The sequence below is a fragment of the Ranitomeya imitator genome, chromosome 8 (genome assembly GCF_032444005.1).
Source record: "Ranitomeya imitator isolate aRanImi1 chromosome 8, aRanImi1.pri, whole genome shotgun sequence".
Taxonomy (NCBI): Eukaryota; Metazoa; Chordata; class Amphibia; order Anura; family Dendrobatidae; genus Ranitomeya; species Ranitomeya imitator.
The window spans coordinates 138,539,428-138,567,250 of NC_091289.1; the positions used below are offsets into that span (position 1 = coordinate 138,539,428).

General features: G+C 42.7%; 1 protein-coding gene across 1 annotated transcript in view; it reads right to left on the bottom strand.

The window, feature by feature from the left end:
* Positions 1-10,429: 10,429 nt before the first annotated feature.
* The window catches only part of LOC138647992 (putative ferric-chelate reductase 1), a 29,299-nt gene continuing 11,905 nt past the window's right edge, over positions 10,430-27,823 (bottom strand). The window contains exons 4-6 of the mRNA XM_069737427.1: positions 24,025-24,116; positions 23,849-23,939; positions 10,430-13,290 (exon numbers count right to left, since the gene is read on the bottom strand). Of these exons, the coding sequence (XP_069593528.1) occupies positions 13,222-13,290; positions 23,849-23,939; positions 24,025-24,116 (252 nt within the window). The 3' untranslated portion in view covers positions 10,430-13,221. The remainder of the gene's footprint in view (positions 13,291-23,848; positions 23,940-24,024; positions 24,117-27,823) is intronic.

The window sequence follows — 27,823 nt, forward strand, 5'->3', positions numbered from 1 at the left end:
CCCACATCGCTTTGGCCACCTCATTCCATAGCCACCGGATCGTCACGTTGTCCGAGTGCTGCGGAACCCGGGTGTCCCACAAAGGGAATTGCTCATGGACCAGGGAGATTAGGAGGTCATTTTCAATGAGGTCCTCATCCCGTTCTGGAACCTAAAAAATAAATAAAGACATTAATGTTGGAGACATTAACATAAGGAAAAGAAAGAAAACAGAGACAGGAAATTGGCATGAATATTCAAAGTTTTAAAAAAAGGAGTCAAGAAGAAAAAAGTAAAGAAAGGAAAGTAAAGAAATGAACATTCAAGAATAGTAAAGTAAGGATACAATAAACAGTCAGCCAGGTATACTTACACGCTGCCGCCTTGCCACCCGAGTGTCTCCACCCTGCTCATGCTCAGCCTCTGCCACAGTGGAAGAACTGCTTTAAAAAAAGGAAAAAAAAATTGTCACGTGTAGATGTGACAGTGAATACTTACCAATCTGAAGAGATGAGTACTCACTTCACTGACATTTCCACCTTTTGCAGGCCCAGGCCGTTGCTCCTGCTCAAAAGAAGATGACATTCTGATGCATGCAGAAAGAAAAAAATGACAGAAATTAGGACAGAGATAGAAAATAGAAAATACAGACATTGGATTTGATATACTCAAATTGTTCAGAGTGTGGTTTCCTCCAAGGTGCTTTCCTGTGTCTGGTCTGCTTCCCAGTCTGCTGTGTAGTGACCTGCCAATGCCCACTCCCTCCTTTTATCAGTTTGTATGTGGGGGTGGCTTATCAGTGTCTAGACATGTTTTCCTGTGGTACAACGCAAGCAAACGCATGTGCTTGCGAACGCATGCATTCACATAGACCGTAATGAGATTTTTTGCCGCATTCCTTGTGCTAACAACCGCATACGTTTCTAGGCGGCAAATTGACGCATCTGAAATTACTACATGCAGTGTTTACCACGCCAAGCCACAGACGACGAAACGCATGCGTCGTCAAACGCAGAGAAAAGCAACCTATCGCAGGCACCTGCGTCCCTAATATTAAAGATAGGAATACACGATGCATGCAGAAAATTGCGGCACAAGCGCTGCGGACACAACCGCAAATTTGAAACCAGCCTAAGATGTTAACAGCTTAAGCTTTATTATCAAATTCTTTATTATTAGCTTATGAACAGTCCATTACCTATTAGAATCACGACCTTCGACCTTCTAATAAAATCAAACTTGAGCTTCTACTCAACTTCGTTCTGTCTTGACATACAGTATTAAGTTTAGCATTGCATGAAAACTTCTTCCTCTTTGGGGATGACTAAATCCTTGACTGAGAAGCTTAGGATTACCTAAGTTCCACCCATCTATATATTTTTCTGTCCCTTTTACCTCTTTTTTATCTTTTTGCTTTAATTTGCAATTCTTGTGCCATTTCTGTCCCGTTCTTTAAAAGTATACCTACAGTTGTGGCCAGATAATAATAACAAAGAATTTGTGTTTGCAATCATTTTCAGGAAGAAACTGAGTATTATCTGACAGAATTGGAGGGGTGTCAATACTTTTGGCCACAATTGTATAATCTACCAAGTGTCGAGGTACTTACCAGATTCTTAAATATAAGATGTATGTCCTTCTGGATGCTGAAGAATGTACCGTATATACTCGAGTATAAGCCGAGATTTTCAGCCCAAATTTTTGGGCTGAAAGTGCCCCTCTCGGCTTATACTCGAGTCACGGTCGGCGGGTGAGGGGGAGACCGCGTGTCGCATACTCACCTAGTCCCGGCGCTCCTGGCACTCCCCCTGCCTGTCCCATGGTCTTCGGTGCCGCAGCTCTTCCCCTGTTCAGCGGTCACATGGTACTGCTCATTAAAGTTATGAATATGGACTCCACTCCTATAGGGGTGGAGCCGCATATTCATTTCTCTAATGAGCGGTAATGGTGACCGCTGACAGAGGAAGAGGCTGCGGCACCCGGAGACCAGCTGTCCGGGGGAAGGAGCCAGGGACGCCGGGAGCAGGTAAGTATCTCATAGTTACCTGTCCACGTTCCACCCACCAGGCGCCGCTCCGTCTTCCCGTCCTCTGCACTGACTGTGCAGGTCAGAGGGCGCGATGATATACTAGTGAACGTGCCGCCCTCTGCCTGAACATTCAGTGTGGAGAGACGCCGAGACGGGACGCTGAGGAGCTGCAAGCAAGAGAGGTGAGTATGTCGGTTTTTTTTTTTTATTGCAGCAGCAGCAGCATTGTATATTGCACAGATTTATGTGGAGCATCTATGGGGCCATAATGAACGGTGCAGAGCATTATATGTGGGGCACAGCTTTATATGGAGCATCTATGGGGCCATACTGAACGGTGCAGAGCATTATATATGGGGCAGCTTTATGTGGAGCATCTATGGGGCAATACTGAACGGTGCAGAGCATTATATATTGCACAGCTTTATGTGGAGCATCTATGGGGCAATACTGAACGGTGCAGAGCATTCTATATGGCACAGCTTTATGTGGAGTATCTATGGGGCCATACTGAACGGTGCAGAGCATTATATATGCATTATATATGGCACAGCTTTATGTGGAGCATCTATGGGGCCATAATGAACGGTGCAGAGCATTATACAGTGGGGCAAAAAAGTATTTAGTCAGTCAGCAATAGTGCAAGTTCCACCACTTAAAAAGATGAGAGGCGTCTGCAATTTACATCATAGGTAGACCTCAACTATGGGAGACAAACTGAGAAAAAAAAATCCAGAAAATTACATTGTCTGTTTTTTTAACATTTTATTTGCATATTATGGTGGAAAATAAGTATTTGGTCAGAAACAAAATTTCATCTCAATACTTTGTAATATATCCTTTGTTGGCAATGACAGAGGTCAAACGTTTTCTGTAAGTCTTCACAAGGTTGCCACACACTGTTGTTGGTATGTTGGCCCATTCCTCCATGCAGATCTCCTCTAGAGCAGTGATGTTTTTGGCTTTTCGCTTGGCAACACGGACTTTTAACTCCCTCCAAAGGTTTTCTATAGGGTTGAGATCTGGAGACTGGCTAGGCCACTTCAGGACCTTGAAATGCTTCTTACGAAGCCACTCCTTCGTTGCCCTGGCGGTGTGCTTTGGATCATTATCATGTTTAAAGACCCAGCCACGTTTCATCTTCAATGCCCTTGCTGATGGAAGGAGGTTTGCACTTAAAATCTCACGATACATGGCCCCATTCATTCTTTCATGTACCCGGATCAGTCGTCCTGGCACCTTTGCAGAGAAACAGCCCCAAAGCATGATGTTTCCACCACCATGCTTTACAGTAGGTATGGTGTTTGATGGATGCAACTCAGTATTCTTTTTCCTCCAAACACAACAAGTTGTGTTTCTACCAAACAGTTCCAGTTTGGTTTCATCAGACCATAGGACATTCTCCCAAAACTCCTCTGGATCATCCAAATGCTCTCTAGCAAACTTCAGACGGGCCCGGACATTTACCGGCTTAAGCAGTGGGACACGTCTGGCACTGCAGGATCTGAGTCCATGGTGGCGTAGTGTGTTACTTATGGTAGGCCTTGTTACATTGGTCCCAGCTCTCTGCAGTTCATTCACTAGGTCCCCCCGCGTGGTTCTGGGATTTTTGCTCACCGTTCTTGTGATCATTCTGACCCCACGGGGTGGGATTTTGCGTGGAGCCCCAGATCGAGGGAGATTATCAGTGGTCTTGTATGTCTTCCATTTTCTAATTATTGCTCACACTGTTGATTTCTTCACTCCAAGCTGGTTGGCTATTGCAGATTCAGTCTTCCCAGCCTGGTGCAGGGCTACAATTTTGTTTCTGGTGTCCTTTGACAGCTCTTTGGTCTTCACCATAGTGGAGTTTGGAGTCAGACTGTTTGAGGGTGTGCACAGGTGTCTTTTTATACTGATAACAAGTTTAAACAGGTGCCATTACTACAGGTAATGAGTGGAGGAAAGAGGAGACTCTTAAAGAAGAAGTTACAGGTCTGTGAGAGCCAGAAATCTTGATTGTTTGTTTCTGACCAAATACTTATTTTCCACCATAATATGCAAAAAAAAATGATAAAAAAACAGACAATGTGATTTTCTGGATTTTTTTTTTCTCAGTTTGTCTCCCATAGTTGAGGTCTACCTATGATGTAAATTACACACGCCTCTCATCTTTTTAAGTGGTGGAACTTGCACTATTGCTGACTGACTAAATACTTTTTTGCCCCACTGTATGTGGCACAGCTTTATATGGAGCATCTATGGGGCCATAATGAACGGTATAATAATAATAATAATAATTTTTATTTATATAGCGCCAACAAATTCCGCAGCACTTTACAATAAGCAGTGACATGTACAGACAATAAATTCAGTACAAGTTAAGACAATTTAAACAGTGACATTAGGGGTGAGGTCAATGCTCGCAAGCTTACAATCTACAAGGAAATGGGGGGACACAATAGGTGAAAAGTGCTTGTTATTTAAGGTCTGGCAATTATAATAAATAGGGATTTTCATATAAAGCTGCATGATCCGGTCATCAGCCCGTGTGTTTAAGTGCAATAGTCAAGTATCAAGTGCAGTTATCATGTGCATGGAGGGTGTGGAGACAGATGAGTAGTAGGTATGGAGCATCTATTTTTATTTTTGAAATTCACCTTTAGCTGCTGCATTTTCCACCCTAGGCTTATACTCGAGTCAATAAGTTTTCCCAGTTTTTTGTGGCAAAATTAGGGGGTCGGCTTATACTCGGGTCGGCTTATACTCGAGTATATATGGTACTTGTATCCACAAAGAGCATGAGAAGGTATATAGTCTATATATGTATATATGGGTATACATAACCTGTTAATTATGAAATATTTATTTTTCTTCACAGCAACATTATGAATAAGACACTGGCAGGGTCGAAATGTTAAAAAAAAATGATTGCAAACACAAATTCTTTGTTATTATTATCTTCATTTAATTTGTCTTAAATGAAAAAACACAAAAAGAATTGTTCTAAAGCCAAATTGGATATAATTCCATATCAAACATAAAAAAGGGGGCGGATAAAAGTATTGGCACTGTTCGAAAAATCATGTGATGCTTCTCTAATTTGTGTAATTAACAGCACCTGTAACTTACCTGTGGCACCTAACAGGTGTTGGCAATAACTAAATCACACTTGCAGCCAGTTGACATGGATTAAAGTTGACTCAACCTCTGTCCTGTGTCCTTGCGTGTACCACATTGAGCATGAAGAAAAGAACGAAGACCAAAGAACTGTCTGAGGTCTTGAGAAACCAAATTGTGAGGAAGCATGAGCAATCTCAAGGCTACAAGTCCATCTACAAAGAGCTGAATGTCCCTGTGTCTACAGTGCGCAGTGTCATCAAGATGTTTAAAGCCCATGGCACTGTAGATAACCTCCCTAGATGTGGACGGAAAAGAAAAATTGATAAGAGATTTCAACGCAAGATTGTGCGGATGTTGGATAAAGAACCTCGACTACCATCCAAATAAGTTCAAGCTGCCCTGCAGTCTGAGGGTACAACAGTGTAAACCCGTACTATCCATCGGTGTCTGAATGAAAAGGGACTGTATGGTAGGAGACCCAGGAAGACCCCACTTCTTACCCCGAGACATAAAATAGCCAGGCTGGAGTTTGCCAAAACTTACCTGAAAAAGCCTAAAACGTTTTGGAAGAATGTTCTCTGGTCAGATGAGACAAAAGTAGAGCTTTTTGGGCAAAGGCATCAACATAGAGTTTACAGGAGAAAAAAAGAGGCATTCAAAGAAAAGAACACGGTCCCTACAGTCAAACATGGCGGAGGTTCCCTGATGTTTTGGGGTTGCTTTGCTGCCTCTGGCACTGGACTGCTTGACTGTGTGCATGGCATTATGAAGTCTGAAGACTAGCAACAAATTTTGCAGCATAATGTAGGGCCCAGTGTGAGAAAGCTGGGTCTCCCTCAGAGGTCATGGGTCTTCCAGCAGGACAATGACCCAAAACACACTTCAAAAAGCACTAGAAAATGGTTTGAGAGAAAGCACTGGAGACTTCTAAGGTGGCCAGCAGTGAGTCCAGACCTGAATCCCATAGAACACCTGTGGAGATATCTAAAATTGGCAGTTTGGAGAAGGCACCTTTCAAATATCAGGGATCTGGAGCAGTTTGCCAAAGAAGAATGGTCTAAAATTCCAGCAGAGCATTGTAAGGCTACGTTCACATTAGCGTCTTTGGGCGCAGCGTCGTCGACGGATAGCGACGCATGCGTCATGCACCCCTATCTTTAACATGGGGGGGCGCATGGACATGCGTCGGTATGCGTTGTCAAGCGTTGTACGATGCGTGCGTCATTTGGGCACATCAGAAAGGGCGCGGCCGACGCTACATGTTGCATTTTTCCTGCGCCAAATTTCCGGTAAACAATGCATGCAAAGCACTTGCGTCGTAAATGCGCCAAAAAAACACATTAGTGTCTATGTAAAACGCATGGTGCGCAGGTGCCTGCATTGACCCGCGTTGTTCGACGCATGCGCCTTTTGAGTAAAAGACAAGTGATGAAGTGTCTAGACAGTGACAAGAGCATAAGCACTAGCCAAGGCAAAATCCAACTCCATATTCATGTAGATACTCTCCATGGGACGCTCCATCTTGATGCTGGAAACACAAGCAAAATGGGAGGAATTCATCTCTGCAAGGGTATATATACACAAATTCCATTACACCCACCCTCTTCTATCCCATTGGTGATCTTTCTCTTTATAGTGTCTAGACACTTTTTTGGGCGTTTTTTATCTTCACTTGTGTCAAGAATAATAACATTTTAGGACAAAGCATGCGTCAAAAAACGCTGCGTTGTGTATGCGGTTTGACATGCGTTTTGGGTTCGTCAAAGACGCTAATGTGAACGTAGCCTAAGAAACTCATTGATGGTTACCGGAAGCGGTTGGTCGCAGTTATTTTGGCTAAAGGTTGTGCAACCAAGTATTAGGCTGAGGGTGCCAATACTTTTGTCTGGCCCATTTTTGGAGTTTTGTGTGAAATGATCAATGTTTTGCTTTTTGCTTCATTCTCTTTTGTATTTTTTCATTTAAGACAAATTAAATGAAGATAATAATACCAAATAATTTGTGATTGCAATCATTTTCAGGAAAAAACTGAGTATTATCTGACAGAATTGCAGGGGTGTCAATACTTTTGACCACAACTGTATCCAGGCATTTATAGTGGTCGCTCTGTGATTGTTGTTTGCGGTTTTTCATGAAAACCTTTTCCTTCTCCTTTGTTGCTTCATGTGGTTTATTTGCCTCACAGCCTTCTTACTCTTGCAACTTGGTGTTTATTCCTTTGTGAGTTCTGCAAGACTGAGCTTCTGTTTTTTTCTGTCTTTTCTGTATTAACCCTTTCACTTTTGCCCCCTTCTCCCCTGGGTGGGGAAGAGGATCAGATTAGTACTGAGCAGGAGCTGAGGAGTAATCCTGGGGTCAGGGATAGACTAGGGCCCCTTTAGTTCGAAGGATTAAATTAGGGCTCACAGTCCTAGCAACCCTATAGTCACATCATGGCAGCTCCTGTATGAAATTTATGAAATGAAATATGCAATTTGCCAGTTCAGAGAGTAAGAGACTAGAACTCTAGTGCCATCTATTGTAAGTAACAATCTTATTAGTAACAAGGCTCCTTAAAGGGAATCTGTCAGCAGGATCAACCCTCCTAAGCTGTCTATATGGGCACGCAGGTCATAGGAAGCTGAATAAAATGATACCTTGATATCTGTGATCTGATGTCTTATTCCAGAGAAATGCATTTTTTTTAATATGTACATGAGGTGGTAAGATCTATGGGTTGGACATAGATCTCCCTGAGAACCAGCCTCCAGAGATTGTATTAAATGAAAAGAGAAGTTACCAGTGTGAGACATACAGATCAGAAGAGCAGACTGTCAGTCTTTCCATTACTCACACTGGTAATGTTCCCTTTCATTTAAAATAAGCTTTACACCGCTAGATAAATACCTGAAGGGGTGCAAGTTTTCAAATTGGGGTCCTTTGACGGGGGTTTCTAAAAATTTTTCCACTTCTTAAACCATGTATTTTTGGCATAGAAGATTAAAAATGTCAATTTTGTATTTACCGTAATTTCTGTAATTTCCATATGCTTTGAAATATGCTCAAATGGTAAAAGCACATATGCAATTTTGCGAGATTTGCATAGCGTGTGCACAAATATTTAGTACAATGCAATTAAAAGTAAGACTTTTTTATTTTGTTATTTTTATAGTTTTTCATGACTTTTCATTAATACGCACAAAACAAGTTCAACAAAAGTGCAAAAGATTGACAGTTGTTTCCTGAAATATTCACACATACTAAGATTTACAAAAACTGGCAAGATCATTAATATGCAAACAGCCTAGGTCCTTAGAGGGTTAATAAAGAGTATACAAATCTATAATTTAGTGTCCCACAGGTGGGATATATACAGCCGGGTTTCCATGCCCTGAATTATATATCAGCAAGACAATGCAGTGATTAAAGAAGAGGACGTCCCTCCAAACACATCTTAAAGCAGAAAAAAACACCTCTGTCTAAACATGTTAGACACGTGAAAAAAATTGTTATAATTTTTGTAAAATGTGTCAGGCTAAGTCCAAGGTCATGGAAATGCTATCCACCTGCAGATATAAGTTCAATCTACAAGGAAATTTACTGAAGGTGCGGCTACTGGGAGAAACTGAACTTATTTCCTCCCAGGAGTTGCTGGCTTTCAGTTATGGGGGAGTACACGAAGTGGCCGCAGTCACCATTCAGAACACAGTGAGATTCGGCTGTAAGCATGCCCTGCCACACTTGGATTAACAGTTCTGTGCATCTGTGCAGAGCACACTGTCAATCAAGGTGCCAGGGCGTGCTTACAGCCGAATCTGTGTTCTGAATGGTGACTGAAGCCACTTCACTCACGCCCCCATAACTGAAAGCCGGCAACTCCTAGGAGGAAATAACCTCATCGACTTCCAGTAGCCGCACCTTCAGTAAGTAACCGGTCAGCGTTGTAACGCTATATACCTGCAGATCCACATTTTATCTGTAGGCATATAGCACTTTCTGAGGTGACAGGTTACATTTCAACAAGAACCTTTTCCGAGAAGAAGCCCAATGGAGTCATCAGATGAGCAGCTTCTGCTAAGAGGAGATGGAGGATGGGTTCAACTTCTGAGCATTTCTATGGTAATACAGTGTACATAACTGTACGTACAGTAGTAGTGGGCAATCATCCTTGCCTTTTAGTGTTTAACATATAAGAATCTAGATGAATGCATGTAGGTGTAACTAATATAAAATAGAAAACCCATACTGCATTTTCTGCAAAATATAAAAAATAACATCAAATCTATTGACCTATGATCAATATAATAAGTATCTCCGGGAACATCATTGACTGGCCTGTAGTTATTTTTCCATCCAAGGTTACATTCAGAGCCATAAGTTTCCTTTTTTTCCTGGACAGCACACTAACCCATAGAGATTCATTAATCCATTGCATACATCAGTTTAAAACAGGTCCGGTCTCCGCTCAGTGAGTGTGTCCTATTCTCAACCGCTCTGCGGATCAGGCTCAGCTATTAATGTCTATGGGGATCCATGAAGAATGGATAAAACGAGGAAGACATACGTTGTACTTCACAGTTCTTGATTTTGTCCTTTTTTAACTGATTCATTGCTAAGAGTCAATGGACATAAGAAAAGATCAGACAGTCTGCTACCTGCTACAGTGGAAAAAATCAAATGAGAAAAAAACACGTAACTAGGATGACAACTGAGAAAAAAATCAGTCGGATTCTATTGGTTGGTATTAATGTAGCCTTGAGTGTCAAAAAGCGGGATTTTAATGAAATTAGGCTGTGTGCACACGATGCAGATTTGGTGCAGAAAAATCTGCTGCAGTTCTGCACTAAATCTGCATCTCCTGGCAGAATCCGCAGGTGCGTTTTTTGTGCGTTTTTTATGCGTTTTTTTCAGTGCAGTTTTGGTGCAGTTTTTTGTGCGTTTTTTCATGCAGTTTTGTAAGCGTTTTTTAAAGCTAAATTAATAAAGTTAAAAAAATTTTTTTGTCCATGTCATGATGTCATTTCCTAACCCTAACCCTAGCCCTAACCCTAGCCCTAACCCTAATCCTAGCCCTAGCCCTAACCCTAGCCCTAACCCTAGCCCTAACCCTAGCCCTAACCCTAACCCTAACCCTATTCTAACCTTAGTGGAAAAAAAAAAATCTTTATTTTTTTATTGTCCCTACCTATGGGGGTGACAAAGGGGGGGGGGTCATTTACTATTTGGCGGCAGATTTGGCGGGCGCACTGCGCATGCGCCCGCCATTTTGGAAGATGGCGGCACCCAGGGAGAAGACGGACGGACCTCGGGAGGAACGGTAAGTATGATGGGGTGGGGGGGAGCACGGGGGGGATCGGAGCATGGGGGGGTGGATCGGAGCGCGGGGGGGGGGTGGATCGGGCACGGGGGGGTGGATCGGAGCACGGGGGGGTGGATCGGAGCACGGGGGGAGGTGGATCGGAGTACGGGGGGTGGATTGGAGCGCAGGGGGGTTGGATCAGAGCACGGGGGGGTGATTGGAGCACGGGGGTGAGCGGACAAGAGCACGGGGCGAGCGGAGCACAGGACGGAGGGGAGCCGGAGCAGTGAACCGGACAGATCGGTGGCTTGGGGGGGGATCGGTGGGGTGGGGGCACATGTTATATGTTGTATGTAATGTATGTTTTATGTGTGTTTGTGATTTTAACCCATTGTAGTCAGTCGCCTGACGATGGGACAACTCTCCCATCATCGATGGGAGAAGTAGTCCCACCCGACGAATGACTACAATGAGTCACTACTGACAGAGAGACAGACACAGAGACCGACACACACACACAGACCGACACACACACACAGACACTACATACCATTTCCACCATGCGCTTCACATCGATCCCCATCCATTTTCACTACACTCCGCCCACACACTTCCTCCACATCACTGAAGTCTCTTCCGTCTGCTGCGGTTTTGACACCCAAATCCGCATAAAATCTGCAGATGGTTTTTACATCTGCAGTTTTTATGCGGATTTGACCCACAAAATGGGAGCCTATGGGTGCAGAAACGCTGCAGAACTGCACAAAAGAAGTGACATGCACTTCTTTGAAATCTGCAGCGTTTCTGCACGGATTTTTCTGCACCATGTGCACAGCTTTTTTTTTCCTATTGATTTTCATTGAATTGTAACTCACAGTGCAGTTCTGCAGCGTTTCTGCTGCAGAAAAAAACGCTGCAGAACTGCACTAAATCTGCATCGTGTGCACATACCCTTAGAGTGAAAAAAAAACAATAATTATCCAATACATGTTTAGAAATTGATTTGCAACTAATTAGACACTACTATAACTATCTTACAATAAACAGAAACTTGATAATAATTAAGTAAAAAAAATCTGTTATTACATCAGTAACAAGATGAACAAGAAAAAAAAATAAGAAAAGTATTCGTATGATGAGCGGTTAGCACCGATGGGCCTTGTGGATGATTAGGCTACACGGCACTAGGGAATCTGTCGCCAGGATTTTTCTACCTCATCTGAGAGCAGCCTGATGTAGGGGCAGAGACCCTGATTCCAGCGATGTAGCTCTTAGTTTACTAGTTGCAGCAGTTGTGATAAAATCCCTATTTTCTCTTCTGAATATCTGTGTATAACCCCGCCCACACCACTGATTGGCCGCTTTATGTGTGCATTGTATATTGACAACAAGCTGCTAATCAGTGATGGGGGCGTGGCTGGACCAGGAGGCACGAGACACCTAGTCCTCTAGTGATAATCTCCTGCTGAGAAAACACTGATTTTAGTGAAACAACACCACACAACCCAGTAAGTGACACATCACTGGAATCAGGCGCTCAGCTCTTATATCATGCTGTTCCCAGATTACATAGCAAAAAAACTGGTGAAAGATTACGATAAACTAATCAGTAGAGTCAGGGACAGACACACTATTGGTGTAACTTGTGCAGGTGCTCTAGATATAAGGGGGCCCATTTTATCTGATGAACGGCTTGAAGAGACTATGCATTGTATGACTCGATGACGACAGGGGGCTCTAAGTTGTCAATAGTTGGCAACTGATGTGCTAGCCCGCTACATAATGTCAAATAGGAACCTATGAAATCACAGACTACAGTTAGTAATATTTCTCCACAACCCATAAAGATGAACTGGCTAGATATAAATGTGGTAGTAATAATTGCCATCTCATTTTATTGAAAGAAGGATCACATTATGATTTGTGTTTATGGGAATTCTTCACATCCCGAAAATATCAGATGCTACATACACATGGACTTTATCTGATTTTTCAAGAAGACCAAAATTATGACTACCACCAACGAGGACGTTCATATGAAGAAAAACAATGAATAATCAGAAGTGGCCGACAGCTTCGTATTTCTCGTGTCCCTCATTATACACAGTGGTGGTATCACCGTAGAGATCAGGTGTCGAACACCAGCCATATGGCACGCGGCCATAGGCGTGTGGACCAAATATTGAATTACCAAGACATCTTAATCACCATCAAACAGAGACTGATCACTGCAATTCAACACACGGCTTACAACATTGGGAAATACCATAAAGTAATACTTACAGTAACAGTTGGGATCATTTACAATATTTATAGGGATTGACCCTGTTTAAGAAAAATCATACAATTTTCTAATACACATTGTATTTCAGTTCCTTCAGTGTCTCTGCTTGAATAGTTTTTTACATGAGAAAGTGTAAACTACAATGAAATATAATTTTCAATATCTTTCGATTTTTTTTACTATATTAAAAGCACATTTTAAGCACTATTTTAACAATTGGTTAATAAAAATTGATATATTTTTCCATTTTCCCATCCCTCGGTTGAACTTCATGGACATTTCTCTTTTTTTCAACCATATTTAATATACAAAAAAATAGGATTTTATTATACATTGTTTTGTTATAATTAAACTTAAAAGAAATCAGATGTATAAAATGTCGCCCAAGTTCTCATTTGGTCCAAACGAGGTAATAGACGTTATAAACTACATGGTAGAATATTTCTTCTATGTATTTACATCTAGAGCATTGAGATATATAATGGTTCTGCTTTTCTGGAAGGTTTTACGGCAAAGATGTGATCATCTTGAGATGTTTAGGAAGTTGCTTCAGAATTGTGAAGAACATGTCAACAAGATAACGAATATCATGGATAAGTATGTAATGCGCAAAGGAGCCTGAAAGACAAAGCAACGAGGCAATGAATTCTGAAAATCAAATAATATAATATGGCGGGATCGGGTAAGAAGCTTCAGTAGAAGTCTATTACAGGCATTTTATACTCTACATCTATATTCCAAGGCAATGAAATTCCTAGAGCTGAGGACAATGTGACTACGTCATGAGCCGTTATGGGTGTGACTCCACAAGTGTACGTATTCTCACCTACTGGACACGACATGCCATGGATAAGACAGGTTGCATTAGTGCTATGTCTTCCCCTGATCATAGATGGCTCATACAACAGAAGGAAAATATTTAGAATTGAGAGTCCTCAGTGGTTGATACCTTTTAATGGCTAACTGAAAACATGGTAACAAATTGCAAGCTTTCGAGACTATACAGGTCTCTTCATCAGGCAAAGACTAAAAGAAATTCTGGAGAATCACATATTTATGCACAACACATCAAAGAGGGAAAATTAAACACATGGATAAAACAGGTGGCATGAAGCAGAATTACCATGAGTGATAAACAGTTGTGTTCATAAATATTGGGCCAGTTCTTAGATAAGGAATGTTTTATTGTCCTCTGATTGGGGTCTGGTTCTGTTGTGATGACCCCACATGGTTTATAATGACAACGGACAAGATAAAGATCCCCAACTCACATCAGGACTACAAGATCCCAGGTACTTTCAGGTGCGTCACTTCTAATGTGGTGTACCTAATTATCTGTACTAAATGTGCAACTGGGGGTCTGTATGTGGGGGAGACAGGGCAGAAACTGAGAACAAGGATGAACTCTCATTGCCACACAATAAGAGAAAAAAAGAATGGATCTACCTGTGGCAATACATTTTTCTCTCCCGGTCATAACATTATGGACATGAAATGACTTGTATTAAAAGGTAACTTCAAATCTCAAAGAGACAGGAGGATCTGGGAATATAAGCTGATGATGACCTTTGACAGTCTTAGTGCAGGAATGAATGTGTCGCATGGATTTATGTATTTTTACATGAACTAAGGAATTTGCCCCTCAGACCATGTGGGGTCATCACAACAAAACCAGACCCCAATCAGAGGACAATAAAACATTTCTTATCTAAGAATTGGTCCAATATTTATGGACATAACTGGTTATCACTCATGGTAATTCTGCTTCATGTCACCTGTCTTATCCATGTTTTTTTTTCCTCTGTGATGTGTTGTCCATAAATATGTGATTCTCCAGAATTTCTTTTAGTCTATGCCTGATGAAGAGACGTATGTAGTCTCGAAAGCTTGCAATTTGTTACCATCTTTTCAGTTAGCCATTAAAAAGGTATCAACCACTGAGGACTCTCAAATGTAAATATTTTCTATCTACTGGTTAACACAGTACCAAAATATATATCTTTCCTATATCATACAACAGAAGGTAATTTATTCAACAATATCTGCCACATTTGTAGCATAAATAAAGTTACAAGTTTTAGTGCATGTCATATTCTTATAACAATTATTGACTTTTAATTGCCAGAGATGTACTTTTGCATTCATTTTAATATGTTTTCCCACTAACAAAGTTCATTTTAATCAATAGATCTTGGAATAATAATAAGTTCCACATTTGGATATGGTTAAAAAATATGTTCCTGTGCTGAGATAATCTTATAAATGTGCTCCTGCTGTGTACTGTGTAATGTCTGTGTCTGACCGTACAGGAACATGGTCCGATCATACCACAGCTCCAGAAACCACCGGAGACTAGACGGAGGTGGACATGACTTGGGGATGGGTGGACTGAGAACTCCTGCAGCCTTTGTTTGTATTGCTGTGTAGATTTTAAACAAGAGTGATGTTGCTTTAAGAGGAAGGAGTTTAGATGTTTGTGCCTGGTGTATTACTGTGAGGAGGGTGGGGCTTATATAGGGGAGGCAACTCTGGCTCTCCCTCTTTCTCTCACAGGATGGACAGGAGGAAACATTGGAGGAAACATGTCTGCAGTTTCAGGGAGTATAATACTGGGGTTATCGCCTCACATTATAGCTGATAGGAGTACATTCACCTCACACATCATGTATTAGTGTAGTATCAGCTCCTACATCATATATGGAATCAATTTTACCTCAGAAATTCATGTAGCTGCCATGTTCCCTCATGCGTACTTCCCTGCAGACATGGCTGATATACTATCCACATTCATCATGTATTAGTGTAGTCTCAGCTCTTACATCTTATTTGGGAGTAATATTACCTCAGAGATTCATGTAGCTGCCATGTTCCCTCATGGGTCTGTTACAAGTTGCCTCACACACTGCAGAGACAGCTCCTGTGTGACCTGCTTACAGACATGGCTGTTGTGTCTTATTTCTGCTGTATTATGCAGAGTCTTCATGAGTTTTGTGTATCTGTGTGATGGGTCAGAGCATTGGCACATACAGTGTCTGCTATTGGTAGCGTGGAGCTGGGCAGTTACAGGGACTAGTCACTGGTGAGAGGGAGCAGTAACGGGATGGTATATATATACCATGTATATATGAGGGTAAGAGGCTGCACTTTATGTCTATGCATTACATGTCGCTGTCTGCTGATTCCCCTTTTCCCATTTATGGAGTCTGGTGACCTGTATGTGACCTCATCTCTGCTACAGTACAGTCTGATGATGCTGGGTGAAAACCAGGTTACTCTCACTATCTATATGTGATATATGAGAAAAGGCTCCATCTCTGCGCAGCATGCTTATCATGTATAGAGCAGAGAGAAGGACTTGGGGATCCTAGTTAATGATAAACTTACCTGGAGCAGCCAGTGCCAGGCAGCAGCTGCCAAGGCAAACAGGATCATGGGGTGCATTAAAAGAGGTCTGGATACACATGATGAGAGCATTATACTGCCTCTGTACAAATCCCTAGTTAGACCGCACATGGAGTACTGTGTCCAGTTTTGGGCACCGGTGCTCAGGAAGGATATAATGGAACTAGAGAGAGTACAAAGGAGGGCAACAAAATTAATAAAGGGGATGGGAGAACTACAATACCCAGATAGATTAGCGAAATTAGGATTATTTAGTCTAGAAAAAAGACGACTGAGGGGCGATCTAATAACCATGTATAAGTATATAAGGGGACAATACAAATATCTCGCTGAGGATCTGTTTATACCAAGGAAGGTGACGGGCACAAGGGGGCATTCTTTGCGTCTGGAGGAGAGAAGGTTTTTCCACCAACATAGAAGAGGATTCTTTACTGTTAGGGCAGTGAGAATCTGGAATTGCTTGCCTGAGGAGGTGGTGATGGCGAACTCAGTCGAGGGGTTCAAGAGAGGCCTGGATGTCTTCCTGGAGCAGAACAATATTGTATCATACAATTATTAGGTTCTGTAGAAGGACGTAGATCTGGGTATTTATTATGATGGAATATAGGCTGAACTGGATGGACAAATGTCTTTTTTCGGCCTTACTAACTATGTTACTATGTTACTATGTATACAGACTGTGAGTACATGTTAGATCCTCGGTCTCCAGGTTATTTTCCTTGCTGCACATATAATCTGTACATGACTTCCAAATCCGTGCTTTATTTCTGGAGATAAGGCAGCCTTTAGTCTCATTATGTTGCATGCTGTCCTGCCTGATATATCCACCCCTTTTTCTGTATATACTTATGGCTGCAGGCAGCTTATCACAAGCCTGAAGCCTGAGTGGATTACCTGGAGCCTTACTATATATATTTTATCAGGTGTCAATAATTATTCGGGGAGTAATTCAGCACATGGGGTGGTGAGTGGGCACTAATAACTCAGCACATGGCGGGGGCAGTGAGTGGGCACTAATAACTCAGCACATGGCGGGCAGTGAGTGGGCACTAATAACTCAGCACATGGCGGGCAGTGAGTGGGCACTCCTAGTGTGATGCTGCACCTTGCTCTGGAGAACACATCATGGGCCCAGTTTTCAGCCCTGTCTCTCATCTATTGTATGTAGGTAGTGTGTCTGACTGGGGACACAGACCTTGCAGTTTTCTGCACATACACTTATGGCTGCAGGCAGCTTATACTAGACCTACATATTATATTTTCTTATGATGTATGTGCAGCTGGTGGTTAGAGAGCCTGTCTGTAACTGCTGTAGAGGAGCAGGCGGCTTCTTTATTGTTACAGCATATAACAGCATTGCCCATCATCGAATGTATCTGACCTTATGATGGGATATTTTCCAGTATCAACCTGTAATATACCTTGGTTGTAAACTTACATGGTGTTTTCATCTTCACTTATCCCACATCTTGTGCAGTTAGGGGGGGGGGGGGTCCTTGAAGTTGGTTATAAATTGGTCTGGGGGATCCATTGGGATATGGATTCCTCCTTTTGGAATTTAATTTGGTTCTTGATCTGGTGAATGGTATAGGGGATTTTCAGCAAGGGTTTGTTGAATCCTCAGGAAGTTCAAGTGAACATTGGAACCCTGTGGTTGTGGTGCTCCCGAGCTAGTGGGGTAACGGCTGGGAGTAATTGTTGGTACATTTTATGTTCACTTTTTGTTTGGTAATCACCAGATCTTATGAGCTTCAAGGACTCCTCCCAGCATGTTAATGTTCTTTATGCTTTGATGTTTTATTGTATGCTGTTTTTAATTCTTATATTGTCCCCTTCATATATTTGCAGGAATGGTGTATATCCACTTAGTGCTAAATTTTATATTACCTAAGATGGTGGATAGCACAGACTGAGTGGATTACCTGGAGCCGGGCAGTTGGGGGGTTCCTTGAAGTTGGTTACAAATTGGTCTGGGCAATCCATTGGGATATGGATTCTTCCTTTTGGTATTAAATATGGTTCTGATCTGGTGAAATGTGGAGGGGAGTTTCGGCAAAGGTTTGTCGGATCCTCAGGAAGTTCAAGTGAACATTGGAACCCTGTGGTTATAGTGCTCCCGAGCTAGTGGGGTAACGGCTGGGAGTAATTGTTGGTACATTTTATGTTCACTTTATGCTTGGTAATCTCCAGATCTTATGAGCTTCAAGGACTCCTCCCAGCTAGCTAAGGTTATTTATGCTTTGTTGGGTTATTGTATGTTTGTATTAATAAAGGTGTGTATTTAAAAAAAAAAAAAAAGCACTTATTTGTTTCTTTTTTAGTGGGTCCTTGAAGCTAATTATAATTTGGTCAGTAGGGGTAACCATCTCAGGTATGGACCCTTTGTTTAGGGGGGGTGTTCATCATAGTATCACCCCTTGTGTGGAGGAGTAAACATCTCTGGTGTGGCCCCTGGATGGAGGGGTGTACATCATAGTATGACCCCCTGGAATGGAGCTGTAACCATCTTTGGTATGGCCCCCTGGTGTGGAGGAGTGACCATCACGGTATGGCCCCCTGGTCTCCAGAAGCATTTATATCTTACAAGACCCTGTTAGGGTAAAGTCCCTGTGGTCATGGCAATCATATTCTACATGCATACAAATTGGGTTTTGGACGAGGTCCTGAATAGAACCTGGACAGGTTATATGCCTGGGGTGTTGGACGAGGTCCTGAATAGTACCTGGACAGGTTATATGCCTGGGGTGTTGGACGAGGTCCTGAATAGTACCTGGACAGGTCATATGCCTGGGGTGTTGGACGGGGTCCTGAATAACACCTGGACAGGTCATATGCCTGGGGTGTTGGACTACGTCCTGAATAGCACCTGGACAGGTCATATGCCTGGGATGTTGCACTGATGTCCTGAATAGCACCTGGACAGGTTATATGCCTGGGGTGTTGGACTGACGTCCTGAATAGCACCTGGACAGGTCATATGCCTGGGTTGTTGGATGAGGTCCTGAATAGTACCTGTGACTTGAGAATGCTGAGGCACAGATTTTGACTGTTTATATTGACCAACTCCTATTTCTTTCAAGGTTGTTGTCTGGACAATGCAGTAATCTGGGGCATTAAACTGAAGAGCAATGTACCTAATATGGGTGCCCTGGAGTCAGTGGGAGTGACTAAGAGAAAAGTAATAAAGTGCATCCCGATGCCCTTGAGCCAGTGGGAGCGGCTCGGGGTGAAGACATCAAGTGCATTAACACGAAGGGCAATGTGCCTATTCCCAATGCCTTTGTCCCAGTTGGAGAAGGTTAATGGTATATGTTATTAAGTGCCTGTAAAGCAATTAACAATGGCGTGGCAAGGTTATTAATAATGTCTTTGTAGACTTTTCTGCTATAGGCTTATTTCATTTACCATGTCCAAATATTGCAGAAATTATTTAAATTAGTTAATGATCGGTTATAATGTCGATATTATATTGTGTATGGCTTTTAATTACTCTTTGTTTATAGTATTTTTCTCTTTACATACACTCATCACTTTTTGGGTAGTAATAGTAAGTGGGTTTAAGAATTGGTTACTGCACAGCCCAGCTACTGTATGTAATGGTGGTTTCTTGAACTGAAATCGGTGAATTAGTGAGTTATTAGAGCTGGCTACAATACATGCAGTATAATAGTTTTTGAGGCATCACAGATGCCATTATACAGATAGTCAGACTGTGGCTACCCCTTTGTTATGGTTTAGTTTCTGCATTCCCTATTATAGGATCCACATTGCAGGATGTTTAGCGGCTGGTATTTTGCTGTAGTTACCATATTATCGATCATAATTTGGTAGTGTTGCATTGTTAAAATTAATCTGTTGCAGTCCTGGAATTTTGTTCCTTATATGCACAGTCTTTCCATAGCATGCAGATCTGGTTGATGACTTTATTAGGCATGGGTGATGGGGGTCGAGTCCATTCAAGGTGTCAAATGGCCTCGCTGGTGGCGGTTTAGGAGTCAGGTGGAAGTTGCAGACAAGTTAAGGTGGACTCATTTTAACTAATAGAGGATGTAAAACCTCATGGTGGTGAGCAGGCTCGGCTTTGGTGGCCAGCCTCAAGGACGTTGTAATGGTAACATCAATCAGGGGCGGGCACAGTGGTTAAGCACAGGAGTGAGGATAATAGGGTCATTGGTGCCCTGAAAGTTTACTGGCTCTGCTTGAATGGCAAGCCAGTGCGTGCCGCCCCTTTATGGCTGTCTGTCCTGGTGCTGTATGTCAGACAGCTGGGGATATCGCAGTACTTGTGAATCCCAATGTACTAGCACTCCACCTGACTCCTACTGTGATTATTTAATCCTGTGATTTGAATAAAAGCTGTGGCCATTTTGACAACCAAAATAATGTGTTTTGTGTATTTATTTTAGTACCTAGGTTTACAGTAGTTATGGTGGTTTTAAGAAGGAGTGGGGTCCATCCCATATCCAAAAGTCAAGAAACCACCGGAGACTAGACGGAGGTGGACATGACTTGGGGATGGGTGGACTGAGAACTCCTGCAGCCTTTGTTTGTATTGCAGTGTAGATTTTAAACAAGAGTGATGTTGCTTTAAGAGGAAGGAGTTTAGATGTTTGTGCCTGGTGTATTACTGTGAGGAGGGTGGGGCTTATATAGGGGAGGCAACTCTGGCTCTCCCTCTTTCTCTCACACGATGGACAGGAGGAAACATTACCCGCCCTCCCGCCCTGTTTATAATCTCTGTCCTTAAACTTTTTAATTATTGCTTGTATAATGTTAAATGCTTTATTGTATTTTTGAATTTGTCATTGTAAATCTTGTACCAGGTTCAATTGTATATTGGCTATAAAGAGTTATTATTTGTGGTAACCTTCTAAGCCCAAGGGAAGGGCAATCCTTCAGCCATGGTTCCCTGGAGGTTTCCTCCACAGGGGGTTTTTCCTCTCCTGAGCGCTGTAGGATGACTCTTTGTGAGTCGGGGGTTTGCCAAGTTTAGTCCCATTAATGCTTTTGCAGGGACTCCTAATTTTTAAGTTTGCAAAAATGATTCAATTATAAAAAAAAAAAAAAAAAAAGGTGTCAAATGAGACTTGGAATTTATAACCCGTCACGGCTTTGCGGTTTAGGAGTCAGGTGGAAGTTGCAGACAAGTTAAGGTGGACTCATTTTAACTAATAGAGGATGTAAAACCTCATGGTGGTGAGCAGGCTCGGCTTTGGTGGCCAGCCTCAAGGACGTTGTAATGGTAACATCAATCAGGGGCGGGCACAGAGGTTAAGCACAGGAGTGAGGATAATAGGGTCATTGGTGCCCTGAAAGTTTACTGGCTCTGCTTGAATGGCAAGCCAGTGCGTGCCGCCCCTTTATGGCTGTCTGTCCTGGTGCTGTATGTCAGACAGCTGGGGATATCGCAGTACTTGTGAATCCCAATGTACTAGCACTCCACCTGACTCCTACTGTGATTATTTAATCCTGTGATTTGAATAAAAGCTGTGGCCATTTTGACAACCAAAATAATGTGTTTTGTGTATTTATTTTAGTACCTAGGTTTACAGTAGTTATGGCGGTTTTAAGAAGGAGTGGGGTCCATCCCATATCCAAAAGTCATGGGCAGGGGAGGGAGGGAGAAAAGAGTATACAGACAGGACAGCACGGGATCGTAGATGATTCTTTCTTCAAGGTAGAACATTGCTTAAAAACAAGCAGGAAAATGTTTTGACTCACAAAAATAAGTAGCTGTGATCCCGTGCTGTCCTTTCTGTATACTCTTTTCTTCCTCCAATCCCCAGGAGCTGTGATATGATCAGACCATGTCCCTGTACGGTCAGACACGGCCATTACACAGTACACAGCAGGGGCACATTTATAAGATTATTTCAGCACAGGAATATTGTTTTTTAATACATCTATTTGTAGAACTTATTTTTATTTCAAGATTAATTAAATTATACTTTGTTCTTGGGAAAACCCCTTTAAGCCTGGGTTGAACTGCAATACTGTACACAGCTTATGGACAATAGTGCAAATTTTTCTGGATAAAAAAAAAAATTACAGAATCCTTCTCATCTCCAAAGTTTAACTATTTGTAGACTTCCTACCAATTGAACTTTTGCATACATTTTAGGAAGTAGTGCTTCTTGCTAGTAATTACATGGCCGTCCTAGTTATTATGTGATCGCCTGATGTTGGGAGGGAACAGGGTTTTAGCAGACCAAGATCGCGCTGCATAAAAAAAAAATCCGCAGGTAAAAAAAATAAGAAAGAAAAGTAACAACAAAGATGACAGCCAATCTAAATACAGTAGCTGTTTCTAGCAGGACCCTTCTTAAAAAATGTCCTTTGTGGTCAAAAAAAGGGTAAAACCTAGCAACTTTTTCCTTTTTTTCTTTACATTTTCCCACCGATATTGAAAGAAAGTTAAACAAAATCTGAATATAAAATTATACACAAATTTAGACCACAAGTATAGAGTAAAAAAGCAGCAGAAATTGTTTGAATAACTGAACAATTAAAAAATATAGACACTTAGCTTTCAAAGGAGCTTTCCAGTTTCTGAAAAACCTTGTTCCCCAGCTGCAGTTTAAAGGGAACCTGTCACCTGATTTTGGTGGGACCGGTTTTTGGGCATATGGGCGGAGTATTGGGGTGTTTGATTCACCCTTTCCTTACCCGCTGGCTGCATGCTGGCCGCAATATTGGGTTGAAGTTCATTCTCTGTCCTCCGTAGTACATGCCTGCGCAAGGCAAGATTGCCTTGCGCAGGCGTGTACTACGGAGGACAATAAATGAACTTCAATCCAATATTGCGGCCAGCATGCAGCTAGCGGGTAAGGAAAGGGTGAATCAAACACCCAAAAACTCCGCCCATATGCCCGAAAACCGGTCCCGCCAAATTCAGGTGACAGGTTCCCTTTAAAAAAACAACCAAAAATTGAGACCTACTCACCCTCACCAGGTTCATCACAGCGTCTCTACTATTGTTCCCAGTATCTATTATTGTCTGCAGTACCGATGTCATTGACTGCAGCCAATCAGTGAGTTCAGCATCTCCTGCCAACATCTCAGGCAGATTCAATGAGTTCAGGCTGGTTTCACATTTGTGGATGGATTTGCTGCGGAGGGCTGCGTACATCCTCCGTAAAGCTCCGCCCACCACCGCACCTCCTCCGTAAAGCTCCACCTACGTCGGCGTGTGTACCCTATCTTTACCAATAGGTACGCAGGCCATGCCGATGTATGCAGATTCCTCCACATGCGTCATTTTGACGGTGCGACGACCTGCACCAAACGCAGCGAGTTGCATTTTGGTACGGTCTCCGCACCGTCAAAATGACGCATGCGGAGGCATCCGCCTACATTGGCATAGCCTGCGTACCTAATGGTAAAGCTAGGGTAGGCACGCCACATGCCTATGTAGGCGGAGCTGACCGGAGGACGTGCGGCCATGGGCAGAGCTTCACGGAGGACGCACGCAGCCCTCCGCAGCACCTCCATCCGCAAATGTGAAACCAGCCTATGTTATTGTCTTCAGCTCTGTGATGTCAACACGGTACAAGATACCTGGAGAAGCAGTGGCGAAACAGCACTGGACTCTGGGTGGGTGATTAATGCACAGAGTTTTGCTAAGGGACAGGGTTCTTCCAAAATCAGAAAACACAAAAAACAATGAGGGAAAATGGCCTGATTTTAACTGGTTACGAAAAACATTTTAGGTGGCGTGCTGGTCACTTGGTAGGTCCTTAACACTTTAGTGAAAAATAGTCATAAAATCACTTACCTTTAGGTGGGATAGTCCAGAGCCGGAATATGTAAGACTTGGTCCAACTAGATTTGTCCAAAAAATGGAAAAATTACTCACAGCTGTTGCCCTAGAAAGAAGAAAATCCAAGGATCATACCAACTGAAGACTCGAGTGCTTTCATCAGTGTTGTTATGTCTGTTTTAACCCATTACCTGAACTGGATTGTTGAAAAGGTGACGTTTGGGGCAATCCAGGTGACCTCCACAATAGATTTCGGCTGGTCGGATGTGTGGCTCACTGCGCTCTGTAACATATAGAAAGTGAAATCAACTGTCCAGTCATGAGGTCAAAAATGATAGCTGTGATCTGTGACTACAATTGATCCATTTATCTGCTGTGCCGATAGAGGGTCGGATGTAGTCCTAGCCACACCTCCCGGATAATCATTGGTGCAGGCTCGGCCCTCGATCCCCTCGTAGCTGGATTTTATGTAACTGTAGATGGAGCTGTGCCCGGCTGCAGCTCTTGGCCGTACTATAAGCCTGTGTGCGCACCTTGCATTTTAGCTGTGTTTTCAGTGCAGATTTGGAACAAAATTTGAAAGGTTTCCTGATGCCAGCAAAGTGAGCGAAAATCCTGAAGCCTCATGCACATGTTGCTTATTTGTGACTTGCAGATTTTGTGCAGATTCAAATCTGCATTCTGCCCAGACTTTCTGCATTTTTTGCTGCAGATTTCACTCGTGCTAACGAGTGGGGGAAAATCTGCACCAAAAACTAAAGTAGAAAATTAAGCAAAACGTGTATATTTGCCGCTGTGTTTTTCCTGCTTAGAGATACAGAAATGGTGCAGAAATTTCGGCACCAAATACTTAACGTGTGCACATAAACTTACTGCTGTAATGCCCTGACGTCTGCCCGATGAGTCCTGGGTCACATGTACTCTCCCATGGACTCATAAAAAATCATGCTCCCCCCACAGATTATTATCAGTGTTGTATCTCAACATACCACATTTATTCATCTGGGACTGCAAAGTGCAATTATCACTCTACCGTGGACTGTGGTCAAGGACGGCTCCATGAAGGTGCTTTTCACTGCAGCTTTTATTATATCATTGGTGCTATGTACATTATATTATTTTCTTAACCCCTTAAAGACCAGGAGTATTTCCGTTTTTGTGTTTCCAGTGTTTGCTCCCCTTCTTCCCAGGGCTTGTTTTTTGTGGGACGAGATTTACTTTTCAACTACACCATTGCCTTTACCATATCGTGTACTAAAAGATGGGAAAAAAATCAAAGTACGGTGAAATTGCCAAAAAAAGTGCAATTCCACAATTGTTTTTTACCATGTTCACTAAATGCTAAAACTGACCTGCCATTATGGTTCTCCAGGTCATTACTAGTTTGTCGATACCAAACATGTATAGGTTGTCTTTTATTTAAGTGGTGAAAAAAAATCCAAAGTTAAAAAAAAAAAAAAAATGGCGTAATTTTCCGAGACCTCATAGTGTCTCCATTTTTCAGGATCTGGAGCTAAGTGATGACTTATTTTTTGCATGCCAAGCTGACGTTTATTTTTACATTATTTTGGGATAGATACGATGTTTTGATCGCCCGTTATTGCATTTTATTGCACTGTTGCAGCGAACAAAACAACGTAATTCTGGTATTTTGATTTTTTTTACTTCGCTTAGCGATTAATTATTATACAGCATAGGTGAGAATTAAAACATGACTTTTAATATACACATTAAAAGGTACCAAAAAAGGAATGTGTCACCCTAAATGAAATAAAGGACGAGAGATTATGTTTCAGTCATAAATCAGGAATCAATTGTATAAGGCTAGTTTCACATTTGCGTTTAAATCCGCAGCGTTTTAAACGCATCCGCAAGTGGTGGAAAAAGCGCATATAAACGCGTACAAACGCAGCGTTTTTTAGACACATGCGTTGTCGCATGCGGTTAAAAAACGCCGCGTTTGTACGCGTTCACATGCGTTTTTTCCTGCGTTTGCGTTTTTGGTGCGCATGATGAGAAATTTCATAAGAGAAAAATCAAGATAACCAGACACCGCCAATGGGACTACAGAGGGCGTGTATGATGGGATCTCTATATATAGACCCTAGGGCTACTGAAATTTTAAGTTTGCTACTGTATCCTGTGTCATGATGGATCTTCACATGGAGAGCTTTTGTTTCAACCTGGATTTCAGCTTCAAGCTGTTTCTTGCCTGTGCTTTTGCTTGGGAGCAAGACAGAAATTGCGAAAGATGGAGGAGACAATGTAGGCGTTTTTGGAGGCACCCCATTATCAAACTACGTGAGAGCCGTGGAGCCTATCACATGCTCTATGCCGAGCTTAATGCCAACCCGGAGAAATTCCAGGAATACACACGAATGTCGCAAGACTCGTTCCGGGATTTGCTTTCTCATGTCCAAGGAGCCATACGGCGACAGGACACCCAGCTCCGTAGAGCGATTCCACCCGAGGAACGTCTGCTGGTTACATTAAGGTACGTTCAAAATCTAAACCAATGACAGTCCAAATTTAGTGTTTTCTGACATGTATTTTTTGGGTATTTTCCTTTCTTTTTTTATTGTAACCACACCATAAAAAGAATAGATTGTAATTTTTTTTTGCGTTTGTTTTTCTTCCAGATTTCTGGCCACCGGAGAGAGTTTATCATCCCTCCACTTCCAATACCGGCTTGGAATATCCACCCTGTCCGAAATAGTTGCGGACACCTGTCGGGTTTTGTGGAATGTACTCCGGGATGAGTTTATACCCCTACCCACCTTGGACATGGGGCTTGAAATTGCGGAAAAATTCTGAAATGTGTGTGATTTCCCCAACTGTTTAGGAGCGGTGGATGGAAAGCACATTCGCATTATCAAACCAGCCAGGACAGGATCGGAGTACTTCAATTACAAAAAATATTTTTCTGTGGTGCTCATGGCAATAGCCGGTGCGAACTGTCGCTTCATCGCCATGGACATTGGAGCTTTTGGCCGTGGCAACAATTCCCAGACTTTCAAGAACTCGGATATGGGCCGCCGTGTGTATGGCAACAATTTCAATTTTCCACCGCCACAACCTCTCCCCAACACTCAAGGCCCACTGATGCCATTTGTTATGGTTGGGGATGAGGCCTTCCAGATGTGTGAAAACCTACTGAAGCCATATTCCAGTCGGGACTTGAACCACACTAGAAGGATCTTTAACTACAGACTGACCAGGGCCCGAAGAACAGTAGAGTGTACCTTTGGCATTCTGGTCGCTAAATGGCGCATTCTTGCATCAGCCATAAATCTAAAAGTGGAAACAGTCAACGAGGTGGTCAAAGCCTGTGTGGTTCTGCACAATTATATAATGGTTAAGGAGCAACCCAACATTGTACGGAAGGCCATGCCAGGGTCCTGCGGCATCGTGGAGGTGGCGGTACGGAAGGCCATGCCAGGGTCCTGCTGCATCGTGGAGGTGGCGGTACGGAAGGCCATGCCAGGGTCCTGCTGCATCGTGGTGTCAGTGGAGGAGGTCCAAGCAGGAGCAGCGGATGTCGTGGTGGCGGTGGGATGTCCAACTGCACTCGGCATGGTGGTGCTGTAGTGGTGTCCGGCTGTGGAAGGAATTGAGGTGGCCGTGGAGTGGGATGCAGCAGAGGTCGGCATTAAGGACAATCGTGACAGTGAAGGCACAGGTTGATATGCCCCCACTGTCTGCTGGAAATACAGACTCTGCTGCATAGCCTGCACGTAAGCAGCATTGCAGGCCTGCATGACACTCAGCTGGAGATCAGGAGTAAGGTGTTCCGACATGCCCTGCTCAACTTGGTTAAAAAAATGATGAGCTGGCCTCTGGAGGTCGCCTTTCACTTGATCAAGGCTTTTGGTGACCTCCTGGATACGTGCATTCAAGAGGTTATGTGAAACATCCATTCGGTCACCTAAAGCCTTGATTGCTTCGTGTAAAACCGAGCTCAAGTGCAAAAACTCGGGCATGAGTGACCTG